Source organism: Thunnus maccoyii, chromosome 19, assembly GCF_910596095.1.
Source record: "Thunnus maccoyii chromosome 19, fThuMac1.1, whole genome shotgun sequence".
NCBI classification, from domain to species: Eukaryota; Metazoa; Chordata; class Actinopteri; order Scombriformes; family Scombridae; genus Thunnus; species Thunnus maccoyii.
The window spans coordinates 2,510,468-2,522,197 of NC_056551.1; the positions used below are offsets into that span (position 1 = coordinate 2,510,468).

Consider the following 11,730-nt stretch of genomic DNA (forward strand, 5'->3'; position numbering starts at 1 on the left):
CAGCACCGCAGTGTCGAGTGGAGGTGTGTGGGGGTGTGGGCATGTTTGTGCTCGAGAACGTAACTGAAAATAACGTTTTATTGATCTGATTCACTGGCTTTCTTGCTACCAGCGCTCCCTCCCGCTCGCTGGTGCTCTCATATCTCTCTCTCTCTCTCTCTCTCTCTCTTTTTCTCTCATCTTTTTTAAAATGAGTCAGGAAGCCCACAGCAAAGTCTAACTTTACTTTCAACGTTATCAAATGAAGGGAAATGTCCTCCCCTCCTCTTAGTCTCTGTACTCCCTCATGGCACGGTCTAGCTCTGATCAGGCTCATCACCGGCTATGATTGGCCACTGCAGTGTGACGTCAGGTTGCGTTTCTCCAAAAGCTGACTCTGGATCAACTTCCTCGCCGCAGGCTGCTGCGGCACCACTGCAATCAAAACCCATGCAGCTTAAACACACTACCCCCATTCAAATAAATAGGAGGACTGATGTTTTCACCGCACCGTCTGATTTGGTCTGAACACGGCCTTATGCAGCCCCTTAGTTCAGCCTCTGTCTGAAACAGGCCATGACTGACAGGCGGGTGACAGATTAAAGGAAAAACCAATAGAGGTCTGAATGCGTGACCCCTACAGTAAGGAGATCTGGTGGCTCTGTTATGCTGTGGGGGGCATTGTGCTGGCATGGTTTGAGTCCTAGGGTTCTTGGGTTGGTTTGGGTACTAGGACACTTTATGTTGGTTTTTCCTTTAATTTGTTACCTGTCTTTCCATCTGTACAGTATTCAATCCAAAATATAAGAGTGGACAACATGAACAACCTGTTGAACACCCTCAGCAACAAAGGCTATGGAAGAGACGGGAATTAATGGGCATGCCCAATGATTTAACGTCAGCTCATCGGTAAGGTAGAAAGAAACATCACAAATGAAGCATTCAGGTAGGTTGGAGCCCTGGCTTTTGACTTGCAGGGAGCATTTCTAAATACTTAACCCCAAGTTTTAGAACTTTGACCATGTTTAATATCTGACAGCATAACAGTGTATAAATAACATAAAACCAGGAAAAGCACAATATGTCCCCTTTAATGTAGAACGTAACCACAATGAAAAAAGGACAAAAGTTTTACATTTACTCTCTGGCTTGCCAATTCTCTATCTGCACGCATGTCTCCTAGAAAGCATGTACACCAGTGAAACACTGCCTCTTGTAATGTGCTACTCTATCATGTTCCTGTGTGCCAACTGCCCTGGTGTCAAGGTGTGATGGCTTCCGACAAAGTGTCTCATAGTCAGCACAAGCATTTACAAAGTTTTTCTTGGTTGAGTTTGAGATACATGCAACAGGCACTGCAGGCACAGTCAGTAATATTATAGCAGCCAGCAGGGCATCTGAAAAGCTTTGAAAGAGTTAATTGAGTCAGTGCAGCCATGCTATCTGAAGAAACAATCCACTTAGTGCAATACAAGAAGAACAAAATGACTGGACAAGTTACTCTAAAGAAAGCAAAAACTGACATGAAAATGTATACTATATGCTAACCGCTAAATCTAAGCTGTATGGTTCTTGCTAATCCACCTAAACACAAGTGATATTATTTGCTTTGCTGTATTAGTCAAATGTTGGCCACTAGGGGGCAGAAAAACATCAATTACATTGACAGAGTTACCACCACTGCCATACCTGGATTATGAAATTGGAATGGCTAACCTGTTAGCAAACAATTCACTTCAGTACGTCCACATACAGTGGACACAGAGCAACATTATCATCCCATTAGAGTTTTGTCTCTAAACACCTGAATAATTGTTTCTGACCATTAATGTACGTCCAATATTCACTCTCCTTTTAGTTTGGTGGTGGTTTGGTGGCTGTGGTTTGGTCTCCATCAACTACTGAGAGAAATATCTGGCTCTTTCGCTGCTAAATGTTCTACTACTGCATGTTCACCAGCTAGACACTAACTGAATCAGAATCTATTTATTAGCCAAGTATGCAGAATTCAAAGAACATGTCTTGGTGTTTGTTCCCACAAACACAACATAGAAGAATAAAAACAGAACAAAAGTAAGGTAATAATAAAAATGAAATGAAGTGATATTAAAATTAAACGAAAAATGGAAAATCTTTTTACAGAATAGAAAAGTAATAGTTTTGAAATGGGATATAAAACTTGAAATGAAATATTGATTGTGCACAGGAAATATGGACTGTGCTGTGGACAAAGAAATTAAGTGTATAAAATATATAAAGGTGACAAGATGATGATCTTCTCAGTTGAGTGAATGATGCGCTGCAGCCTCTGAATGTCCAGTTTGGTTGCTGCACTGTACCAAACAGCGATGGATGATGTGAGGATGGACTGGACCATGGCAGTGCAGACCTGGATTAACTCTGCCTGTGGCAGGTTGAGCTTCTTCAGCTGCCTCAGGAAGAACATCCTCTGTTGGACCTTCTTGGTTATGCAGCTTATGTTGATGTCCTGTTTAAGATCCTTAGAGATGGTGGTGCCAAGGAACTTAAACTCTACAGCAGCGACTGTGGTGCTGTTGATGGTGGTGGAGGGGCTTACCTGAAGTCTATTGTCAACTCTACTATAGGGAGGGTGTTTATCTCCAAGCTGTTATGGCTACACCAGGATGTTAGCTGCACCGCTTCCTGTTTGTACGCAGACTCGTCCCCGTCCTGGATCAGACCAATGATGGTTGTGTCATCTGAACTTGAGGAGCTTCATGGAGGAGCTTGTGGAGGTGCAGTCATTCATATACAGACAGTAGAGGAGACACAGTCCTGTGGTGCTCTGGTGCTCTGGTGCTGCTGGTCAGAGGGGTGGAGGTGTGCTTACCCAGCTTCACACGCTGCTTCCTGTTTGTCAGGAAGTTAGTGATCCACAGACAAAGAGGCTCAGGCACAGTCAGCTGGGAGAGCTTGGTGTGGAGGAGCTCTGGCACAATAGTGTTAAATGCTGAATTGAAGGCAGTGAACAGGATCCTGGTGTAGGATCCCCGGCTGTCCACATGCTGGAGGATGAAGTGCAGGCCTAGGTAAACTGTGTCAGTGCTAAAAAAAATTGTATTTTTTGACACAGGCCCCTGGGTTTTAGAAAATCAACATGGCCTCAGGTCTGAAATTTGCATTAGCCCCAGCAACTAATTCACCTCATTCCAGTAAATCATGGGAAAAGTGAATTTTGTTTAAGTTGTTAAAGCTGAAGTAACCAATGTTTTAATGTTAAGAATGGATTCAACTGCCACTAAATGGAAGAGAATTACCATTTATCTTAGTTATCCTCAACTCTACTGAGCTTTTTAAGCAACTTTCTGTTTGTCTTCGTTTTATTTTCATTTGATTTCGGTTCACTCTCAATGTTCTCATCTGGCAGTTGTTTTCAGGAAAAAACATTGTACACTACCTGTTCAGCACCAAACAGCAGACAGTGGATGTTAGAGACTAGCTTTTGAACATAATGGAGGATTTAGCAACTAAAGAGCCAGATATTTCCCCCAGGAAATGGTGGAGACCAAAACAAAGCTAAAAGAGAGTAAATACTGGATTTACATTTGTCAGGTGGCCAGAAACATGACTCCAAATGAATGCTAATGTTGCTCTGTGTCTGATGGATGTGTAAACAGGAAACTGTTTATTAACAAGTTCACCATTTAGCTGTATAGGGTGTGACAGTAGCTGTGAATGTTATAGTGCCACCACCTGGCTAATCAGTATAAGTGTTGTTGCCTGGCTTTTGTGAGTCTTGTGGTTACTGTGATTCAAATACTTGTATAGAGGACAGGACGAGAACCAACAGTAAAAACAGACAACTCACCGCTGCTTTGGCTTCTGCCTGCTTAGCTTTTTTCACACGTGCTTTGCAGATGTCAAGATCCAGCCGTCGATTCTCCAGAAGTCGCCTCTCTTTCTGCATAGGACAAGAAGGAAACTACTTCAGGAAACAAACCCTCCAACACTTGGTTTTATCCAACTCGCAGCACAATGACACACTGTGCAACCAGCACCTGGTGTTAATATGAACTTAATATCTTAAAGCACCAAAAACTTGCAGTAGTGAGTAAGTCAGACTTACAGATATAGTCCTCCAGTCTCCCTCCAGGAAGTTGCGTAGAGGAGTGAGGAAAGTGGCAGCCGAGGTTTGGAGAAACTCACGCTCAGCTCCTCCAAGTCTCTTCTGGTATTCTCCCACTGTGATCAGGGTACTGCCTGGAATTGGCACAATACACAAACACACACATACATAATGGTATTACACACAATGTGATAGACATTTAAGAACACATGAACAGAAACAAGATTAAAGGTGATGTCACGCAAACAGACACATGCCAACAACCCTGAGCTCATGCAGCAATTTTTATTTACCAATAAACAGGAGAAAATTATGGTGAGAAAATACTGAGATTTTAATTCCTGGTATTCAACCCCCCACACAGGTATAAAGATCCCCGGAGGATCTTCCAGAGAACATGTTTATTGCTAGCCTGTCATAAACTAGTGGAATTATTTTGTCATTGCTAAAGCCTGGAATGGCAGGTCAGAGCAGCAGATATTGTGTTAATGTGCTCTGGGCTCGGTGGTTACAATTACATCGAAGGACCAACTGACAGCTGTATTTATCAGCCAAGGTTCTCTGAATGCAAGTGATGAATGATCAGATGGTCACAGTCAGAGAAAAGGTAGAGTCTTCAGTTTGCTCTCATAAACTGGGTTACATATTGAGGAAAAAAATTGCACTGTTGGAGAAGAAATGACTGAGAATTGACAGATCTGGACAAATAAATTCAAATTTTATAACCTCAGATTTTCTCTATGTGACGGCTCTTAAAGTTATAATCCTTAAAGGTCAGTTGTTTAACTATTTAACTACTATTGATAGCAGTTAGAGAGCAGTTCAGAATCACATCCCCAGCCCTATACTGTAGTACTTGATGAGTATAAAACAGGGTGCCTGCAGACAACATGCCCAAAGTCTCATCAACTGCAACAATATCAGTTTCAGTAGCAGCTCCACTGACCGTATGGCGTCCCTGGACCAAATTCACTGGCAGCTTCCAGCATGTACTGGCCCAGCAGCTCTGCGTTGGTCGTCTTGGATGGAAGCTTCTTCTCCAGCTTGTCATAGATGAACTCCTCTATTCGAGCGCCTGGATAACCGGTGATAAAGAGACCATTGTAAACTGGGTTTTTCACCAAATAAGAAACAGAAGGGTTGAATTAATAATTACTTTTTTTTTTTTTTTTTAAATAAAGCTGTTGTGAGCTTTTGTTGACAATTTCTTTTGTCCATGGACTTGGGACCAGCTGTTAATATTTTATTGTGCAATAATTATAAGGATTTTAAAACTATAGTAAGCACTGTATATAGAAATATTTCCACATAATCACCAGTACACAGGCAAAATTTAAAAGAAAGAAAAAACACTATAGCATGTGAAAGTGGAGTCAATCAAATCACTGTCATGTTTCTTTAAAATAATATAAAACAATAATAATAATAAAATTTAGCAGCATCAAAAATGAGCTCTGGGCCCTAGTTTTCTTTATAGTACCAACCAACCACATTTGCTCTAATGGAGCTTTAAGACATTGATGACGAGGGTCCATATTTATCAAAATGCTAAAAGTATGCTAAAAGTAATATTTTGGACTTTGGAGTCAAGGATAAGAGTAAAAATCCATCACATTTACTCACAAACTTAAGAATGAAAAATGTTGCTGTACTGATGGAATTGGGCAGTATTCTGAATTTGTAAGTGTCCATGCTGCGAGTGATTATCTGTGGCTCTGCCATTACTGGAACACTAGTGTTTATTTAAGAATTTCCAATCCATCCAATCAAACAAGAACTGGCAGGTTTTTTCCTGCCCAGACATTCTTCAGTAATTCAACACCTGTCTGTATTTACACAGTCAAAGTCAGTCCATACACCATCTCAGACTGTCCCTCCTCTCAGTATGTAATCATTTATGTTTCAGTTTCAACATGAGATAGAAAACAATCATCATCAATATGGTTGAAACTCTAAATACTGCTGTAGGTCTGTATGTGCCACCCTATATGTCATCTGTACTCATTAATGTTGAGTCAAGTACACAACACTGTGGGAAATGAGGCAAAGACTTACCAGTGTGGTCAACTGGAGCATGTAGGGTTTAAAAATACACAGATTAACGGTTAGACATCCCTAGCAGAAGTGTTTTTTAAATTCATGTAGAAGTATGAGAATCTCTGCATTCTAAAAGCTGCTTGGTAACAAAATCATGTCTCTGAGCTAAAAATCACAAAATCCGGTTTGTCATAGTCTTTTAAATGTTTTTAATTTTTTTAAATCTACAGATAGTTGACAAAATGAAAAATGCTGAATATGTAAATTATGTTCCAAACCTCACAAATTAATTTAAATGTCTACAACAAAAGAGGCTGCTTTTAAGACAAGTTATACAGATATTTGCTTGACTGGTTTCCAAATGGCAGTTTTTGCCTCCTGCATGTTTGAAACAAATCATCAAGTTATCACCAAAGAAAACTGAAAGTGGTTTAGGCTAAATGTAAAATGTGATACATGTGTGAAACGGAGCGTGATTTGAATGTAAATTTATGTCAGACTTATTGCATCAAATGAATGAAGGTCATGTAAACAAAAAATAAATCAATTTTAACCGCAAACCCAAAAGTAGCCCAAAGACATACAAAAAACAAGCAAAAAGGTTTTTAAAAATTTCTTTTACAATCACGTTAAATTAAATGAACTATTTTTACAATTTGTTGGTTTTTTTTAAAAATTATTTTGCTTACTTTCAATTATTCTTTTGACTCATCAGAAAGCAATACTGTCATTTATTCTGTTCGGAGTTCATTTAGAGTGATGACTGTAGTTGTGAGATGTAACATCTAGTTTTGAGGTCACTTTTCTTCTCTACAGACTGAGATAGACTTACTCGGGTTGGGCTGCAGGAGCACCTCTGTTTGTCTTAAGATCTTTTCAGTCCAGTTCTTGGTGCAGTCAGCCCGGGCGATCAGGTTCTCTAAGTGAGAATCCAGCTCAGTCTTCTCGGCCTGACCCAGCTTCTCCTCTGTGAACTAGGAGACAGAGTCCAAATCCTGAGTGTGCAGCACAGTCACATGACTTCAATCACAGTAAACGAGATGTCAGTGTACAGTACATACAGTGTATTTTTTAAATAAGTGAATACATTTGAATTTGGTACAAACATTCATGTTCCCCTGAGGATGAATGAATACTTTGCTATTCTATGAATACTATTCTGTGTAATACTATAGGCTACTTTATGACCAAATGTTTCCCATCAGCCATACCGCTGTACTTGTGCATTTCATGCTAATTAGCAAATGTTAGCATGCTAACACACTAAACTAACATAGATAACATGGCAGACATTATACCTATGAAACATCAGCATGTTAGCATTGTCATTATGAGCTTGTTAGCATGATGATGTTAGCATTTAGCTCACGTAGCAGCTAGCATGTGTACTGAGCAGGACAATTCATACAAGAATAAACCTGTCAGTGCTCTCTAGTGGACAAACTATGGCATCACTATTTCTAAACTACTGTAAACATATTTTTGGGCATTTCTGTCATGTCACATCCTGTTAATTATTAGCCAACACATGCACCAATACCAATATATTAGCAATAAGCCGATATCAGCCAATATATCAACCAGGCTGATTTATATACTGAGCTCTAGTACATATACTACAGTTTTATGCAACCAGTGTGTATGCATGTGTGTGTAAGTTGTGCATGCAAAAAAAATATTTATGAATATTTGTGGATGTGTTGATATTCATAGATTCCAGTTGGTGCATTTCTACGTGCTTGAATACGTTTACATGATTCATATCCTGTAAATATATTCATGGGAAAAATAAATGCAGAAAAATGTTAGGCAATAGTTAAGCATAAGTGATTGCTAAATGCACCACCCAAATATCAGCCTCCTCAGTTTAATCCTCATATACCCATGCCAACATACCACAGTCCATTTAATATCTAACATCTACTTATTTTATGCCAGTAGCAATTAACTAAAGCACTGACTGATAAATAACTTTTCACTCTCTCAAAATATGAAGTGTGCAATAACTTATGGGAACACCCACTGACAGCAAACTTTGCGTTTGATAACTGAGGCCAAAAAAAAACACCATCTGTGGTATTAGGCTGAGCTGTCTGAGATCTGATTCCATTTTCTTCAGTGGTTGCCAGGTCTGACACCAGGCAGCAGCCAGCTGGACTTTAGAGATGGAAAGATGACTGAGCAATTCATCGTTTCTGTCATATAACAGCAGGCATAAACCCAGCTATGTGGGTGAGATTGAATGACATGTCACATCTTCTCAGTTCTTAAAAAAATATTCAGAAGGGACCATAGGATAAAGATACTGTCAATCCAAGGCTGGATTACCAGGCCCTAGCCCAGTCCCTCAGGGGCCCCATAGGCTCATGATTCACTCTGTAGTAATTAGTTTGTGGTAATTAGATTAACCTTTTATCACCACTGTTCTGCCCATGGGATGCTAGCACTATGTACACTTTCACAGACTGCCGGTGCTCTGAAAAGTTATAGGAATATGAACATGGAAAATAATAGACCCTGGTCTTTTCCGTTATTGTGGTCATTTTCAAAAAGAATACCTTTCATAAGCATTATCCAGGTACAATGGCTGACAGAGTACACACCTGAAAACTAAAATATGGTGTCTCGCCACCTACAAAGCAGTCAGGCAGTCCAACAGCGTAATAAATCCTTAAAAACTTTATGTCCAAATACATCACGGGGTCTAACAATCAAGTCCATTTGATTTCACTTACTGTAGAATTAAATGACTTTGGTAATATGCACCACTTAAACATAATATTAACTGAAATAAGGGCTTTGAGGTACATTGTGCATTGTAGAAGAGCTTTGTGTAAAATCTACACACAGCACTGCTACTAATGGGTGTGGTCAGAAGTGTGTTCAGTTCCATCTGTTACCACACACCAATGATGTCCCAGTCCACTCACACATCCTGAAGTACACTTCTACATCACTGCAGTAATGTGAGAATGAAATCACTGAAGGTCAGCGAAAACAAGATTTGATGAAGTTGCTCTTTAAAGGCAACAGGATATTAAACTATGCAAAGGGAATGGGAGGAACTAGGGGGTCAATAGAGGCCCACAGCTCCACTTTGGCCCCCTAAGCAGGTTTATCCTGCCCTGGGTCATTCTACAGATGTATGGAAGTGGTAAAAAATATGGCAAATATAATTTGTAGCCTAAAATGTCAAGGTTCATTCCAGAAGTTATTTTGTGCAGCGTTCAGCCTGCTTCCTCTGCAGTCAGTAGTTTCCTGTGTTTCCCACAATGCCTTTAGACAACCTCCAAAAAATCTGAACTGAACTTGTTGCATTCATGTGAAGTAGCTGAAGTAGCTAAAACACTTGTTTGTGAACATTAGGGCATGTGTGTGATCACAGCACCGAAACTTAGCGTATCTTATGATTGCACTGCAGTCAAATCAACAATCTGCATCAACAAGAGCAGCACTGGTCTAGCTCCCCAGAGGTTCATTTGAGTTCAAACATATTCCCATTAAGCACACCTCTCTTACATAACTGTCATTAGTAGTTTCATTTATTCTCATCACTGTACAGTACTATTTCAGCTCTGACTAAAGCTGATAAATAGTACCATATTTATTCAATATTCAGTATTGTCACATACACCTGACTACTGCAGAACAGAATCCCCCTTGTAAAATCTGCTACTTCAAGGCGTTCATGTATATCTACAAAAGTACCGATTACCTAAGTACTAATATTTTTTTTTAAAAATTCACTATTTCACTGAAATTAATACTTCTTAGTGTATTACAGGTACGCCGAATTTTTTACTTGATCCCGCTGATTGATGACTGGAAACAAGTCTTGTCCTACTAGTTATCCGCAGTTGGTATTACGCAAGGATTCATTCAATTGACAGTTTTCTGAAAGGAGTTTGGTGCCAAGTCGGCAGCTATCAGGGCTGGAGGTAATATTGAGGCATGAATAAAAGAGGTTATATTATAAAATGAACATCCAGCTGTCTGTTCTGTAAAGAAGGCCTCTATGTTGGTGACTTGGAGGGAGCGGGGAGTCTGCTGCTGGCACACGGCTGATACACTCTATCACAGCCATCAATAATGGATCGAGGCTCGACAAACCTTTATCGGCTTACAGCGCTCACCGCGGTCCTCAAAATACATGGAAAAATATATCTGCTTTTTATTCACAGAAATAACTTCAAACAACACAGTCTGCTTGGTATGTGTTGTATAAACCGAGCACCATGGCCCGCAGACATGTTTCATCCATGCAGGATGCGTTTACACTATGACGGCTAATCGATCAGGATATTAGTGGAGGCTTCTCGACCTGCTGCAGGGACGCGTGCAAAAAAGAAAAAAAAGAAATAAATAAATGTGTGTTTTACCTGCACTGCCCGGGTGAAGAACAGCCCCGCATCAGAAGCCAGTTTTTTCACGTTGAAGTCCATGGCGGGCTCTGTGCTGAACATACAGGCACGACTTGTTTGTTTCCCTGCAGAGGGAATCCTCCGGATCAGCTGAGATGATGTAGCAGCAGACGCAGGACTGAAGCCGTAATCCGCTTCATGGACGATCGGAAATCTGCCCTCCGCCCTGCCGTTAAAGAGACCAGAGCAGCGGGCTGCAGGCTCCCTGCTGACACCCTGCTGCATGTACTGTAGCTGCAGGATGAGCTCTGGATATGCACACACCCGCATCCAGACATATAGGATATGATGTTGACTGTTTTCATGGAGAGTGTGTGAATGAATTCTAATGAAAACTGTTGTCAGTGAGGTCTGTTGATCATTCAGAGTAACAGTATTCAGTTCTGGATCACTATAACTGTGATTTTTAAATGTTATGAACAAATAAAACTCAAATTATCTACAGTAGAGGGAGGTGAGAAAATGTTTTTGTTCCATTGACACATTCATGGAAAATATGTTTTGTTTGGGGGTTTACTTGTTTTATAATTTGGGCGAATTGTCCCTTTAATATACAGCAGCATTTCACATGCAAATAGATGTTAATTCATAGACAGTACTGGAAAGATGAATTATTGATGTGATGAAGGATTTGCAACACCTTGCTGCACACATTAAAGGATGTCCAGAAGTAGAGTCTGCTCTCCCGTCCTGTGGTCGACCTCAGTGTTGCTCTTCCAATCCAGTCTGCTGTCACAGTTTGTCATTTTTTGTTTTTAGATTAAAGGATGGGTTCACAATTTCCCAAGTGTGACTTAAAATAACAGTCAGGTGCCCAAATGAACACTGAAACAGGTTTTCCTCACTGTAATTATTCCTCCTGTTCATTCCGACCATTAGAGGATCCCTTTATAATGCACTTATGATGTAAGTGATGACAAAATCCAGTCTTTAATCCATGCAAAAAATCTCTAATATGAGGCTTCAGCTGTCTGAGTTAGAGAAGTCAAGTGAATATCTTCCAAAGTTACTGTCTTTTAGTACAAAATTCCCTCTTTGTGTCATTGTCACTCTACTGCAGCGCAACAAGAAAACACAAAGAAGGAATTTTATACTAAGAAGTCTGCAACTTTGGAAGATATTCACTTGATTTGACTCATTTGGACAGCTGAAACTTCATATAACTTCAGATAAACTTTGGAATGTAAGTTTGCACAGAAGGAGGAC

General features: G+C 40.1%; 1 protein-coding gene across 3 annotated transcripts in view; it reads right to left on the reverse strand.

Annotated features, from left to right (window-relative positions):
- The window catches only part of LOC121885847 (endophilin-B2-like), a 34,695-nt gene extending 23,947 nt beyond the window's left edge, over positions 1 to 10,748 (reverse strand). Inside the window, exons 1-6 of one of the 3 annotated variants that reach the window (XM_042395626.1) lie at positions 10,483 to 10,748; positions 6,936 to 7,077; positions 6,122 to 6,133; positions 5,013 to 5,141; positions 4,067 to 4,200; positions 3,809 to 3,901 (exon numbers count right to left, since the gene is read on the reverse strand). In XM_042395626.1, coding sequence (XP_042251560.1) covers positions 3,809 to 3,901; positions 4,067 to 4,200; positions 5,013 to 5,141; positions 6,122 to 6,133; positions 6,936 to 7,077; positions 10,483 to 10,566 — 594 coding nt within the window. In that variant the 5' untranslated portion in view covers positions 10,567 to 10,748. The remainder of the gene's footprint in view (positions 1 to 3,808; positions 3,902 to 4,066; positions 4,201 to 5,012; positions 5,142 to 6,121; positions 6,134 to 6,935; positions 7,078 to 10,482) is intronic. The other 2 variants (XM_042395624.1, XM_042395625.1) reach the window with 2 other exon arrangements.
- Positions 10,749 to 11,730: the final 982 nt, after the last annotated feature.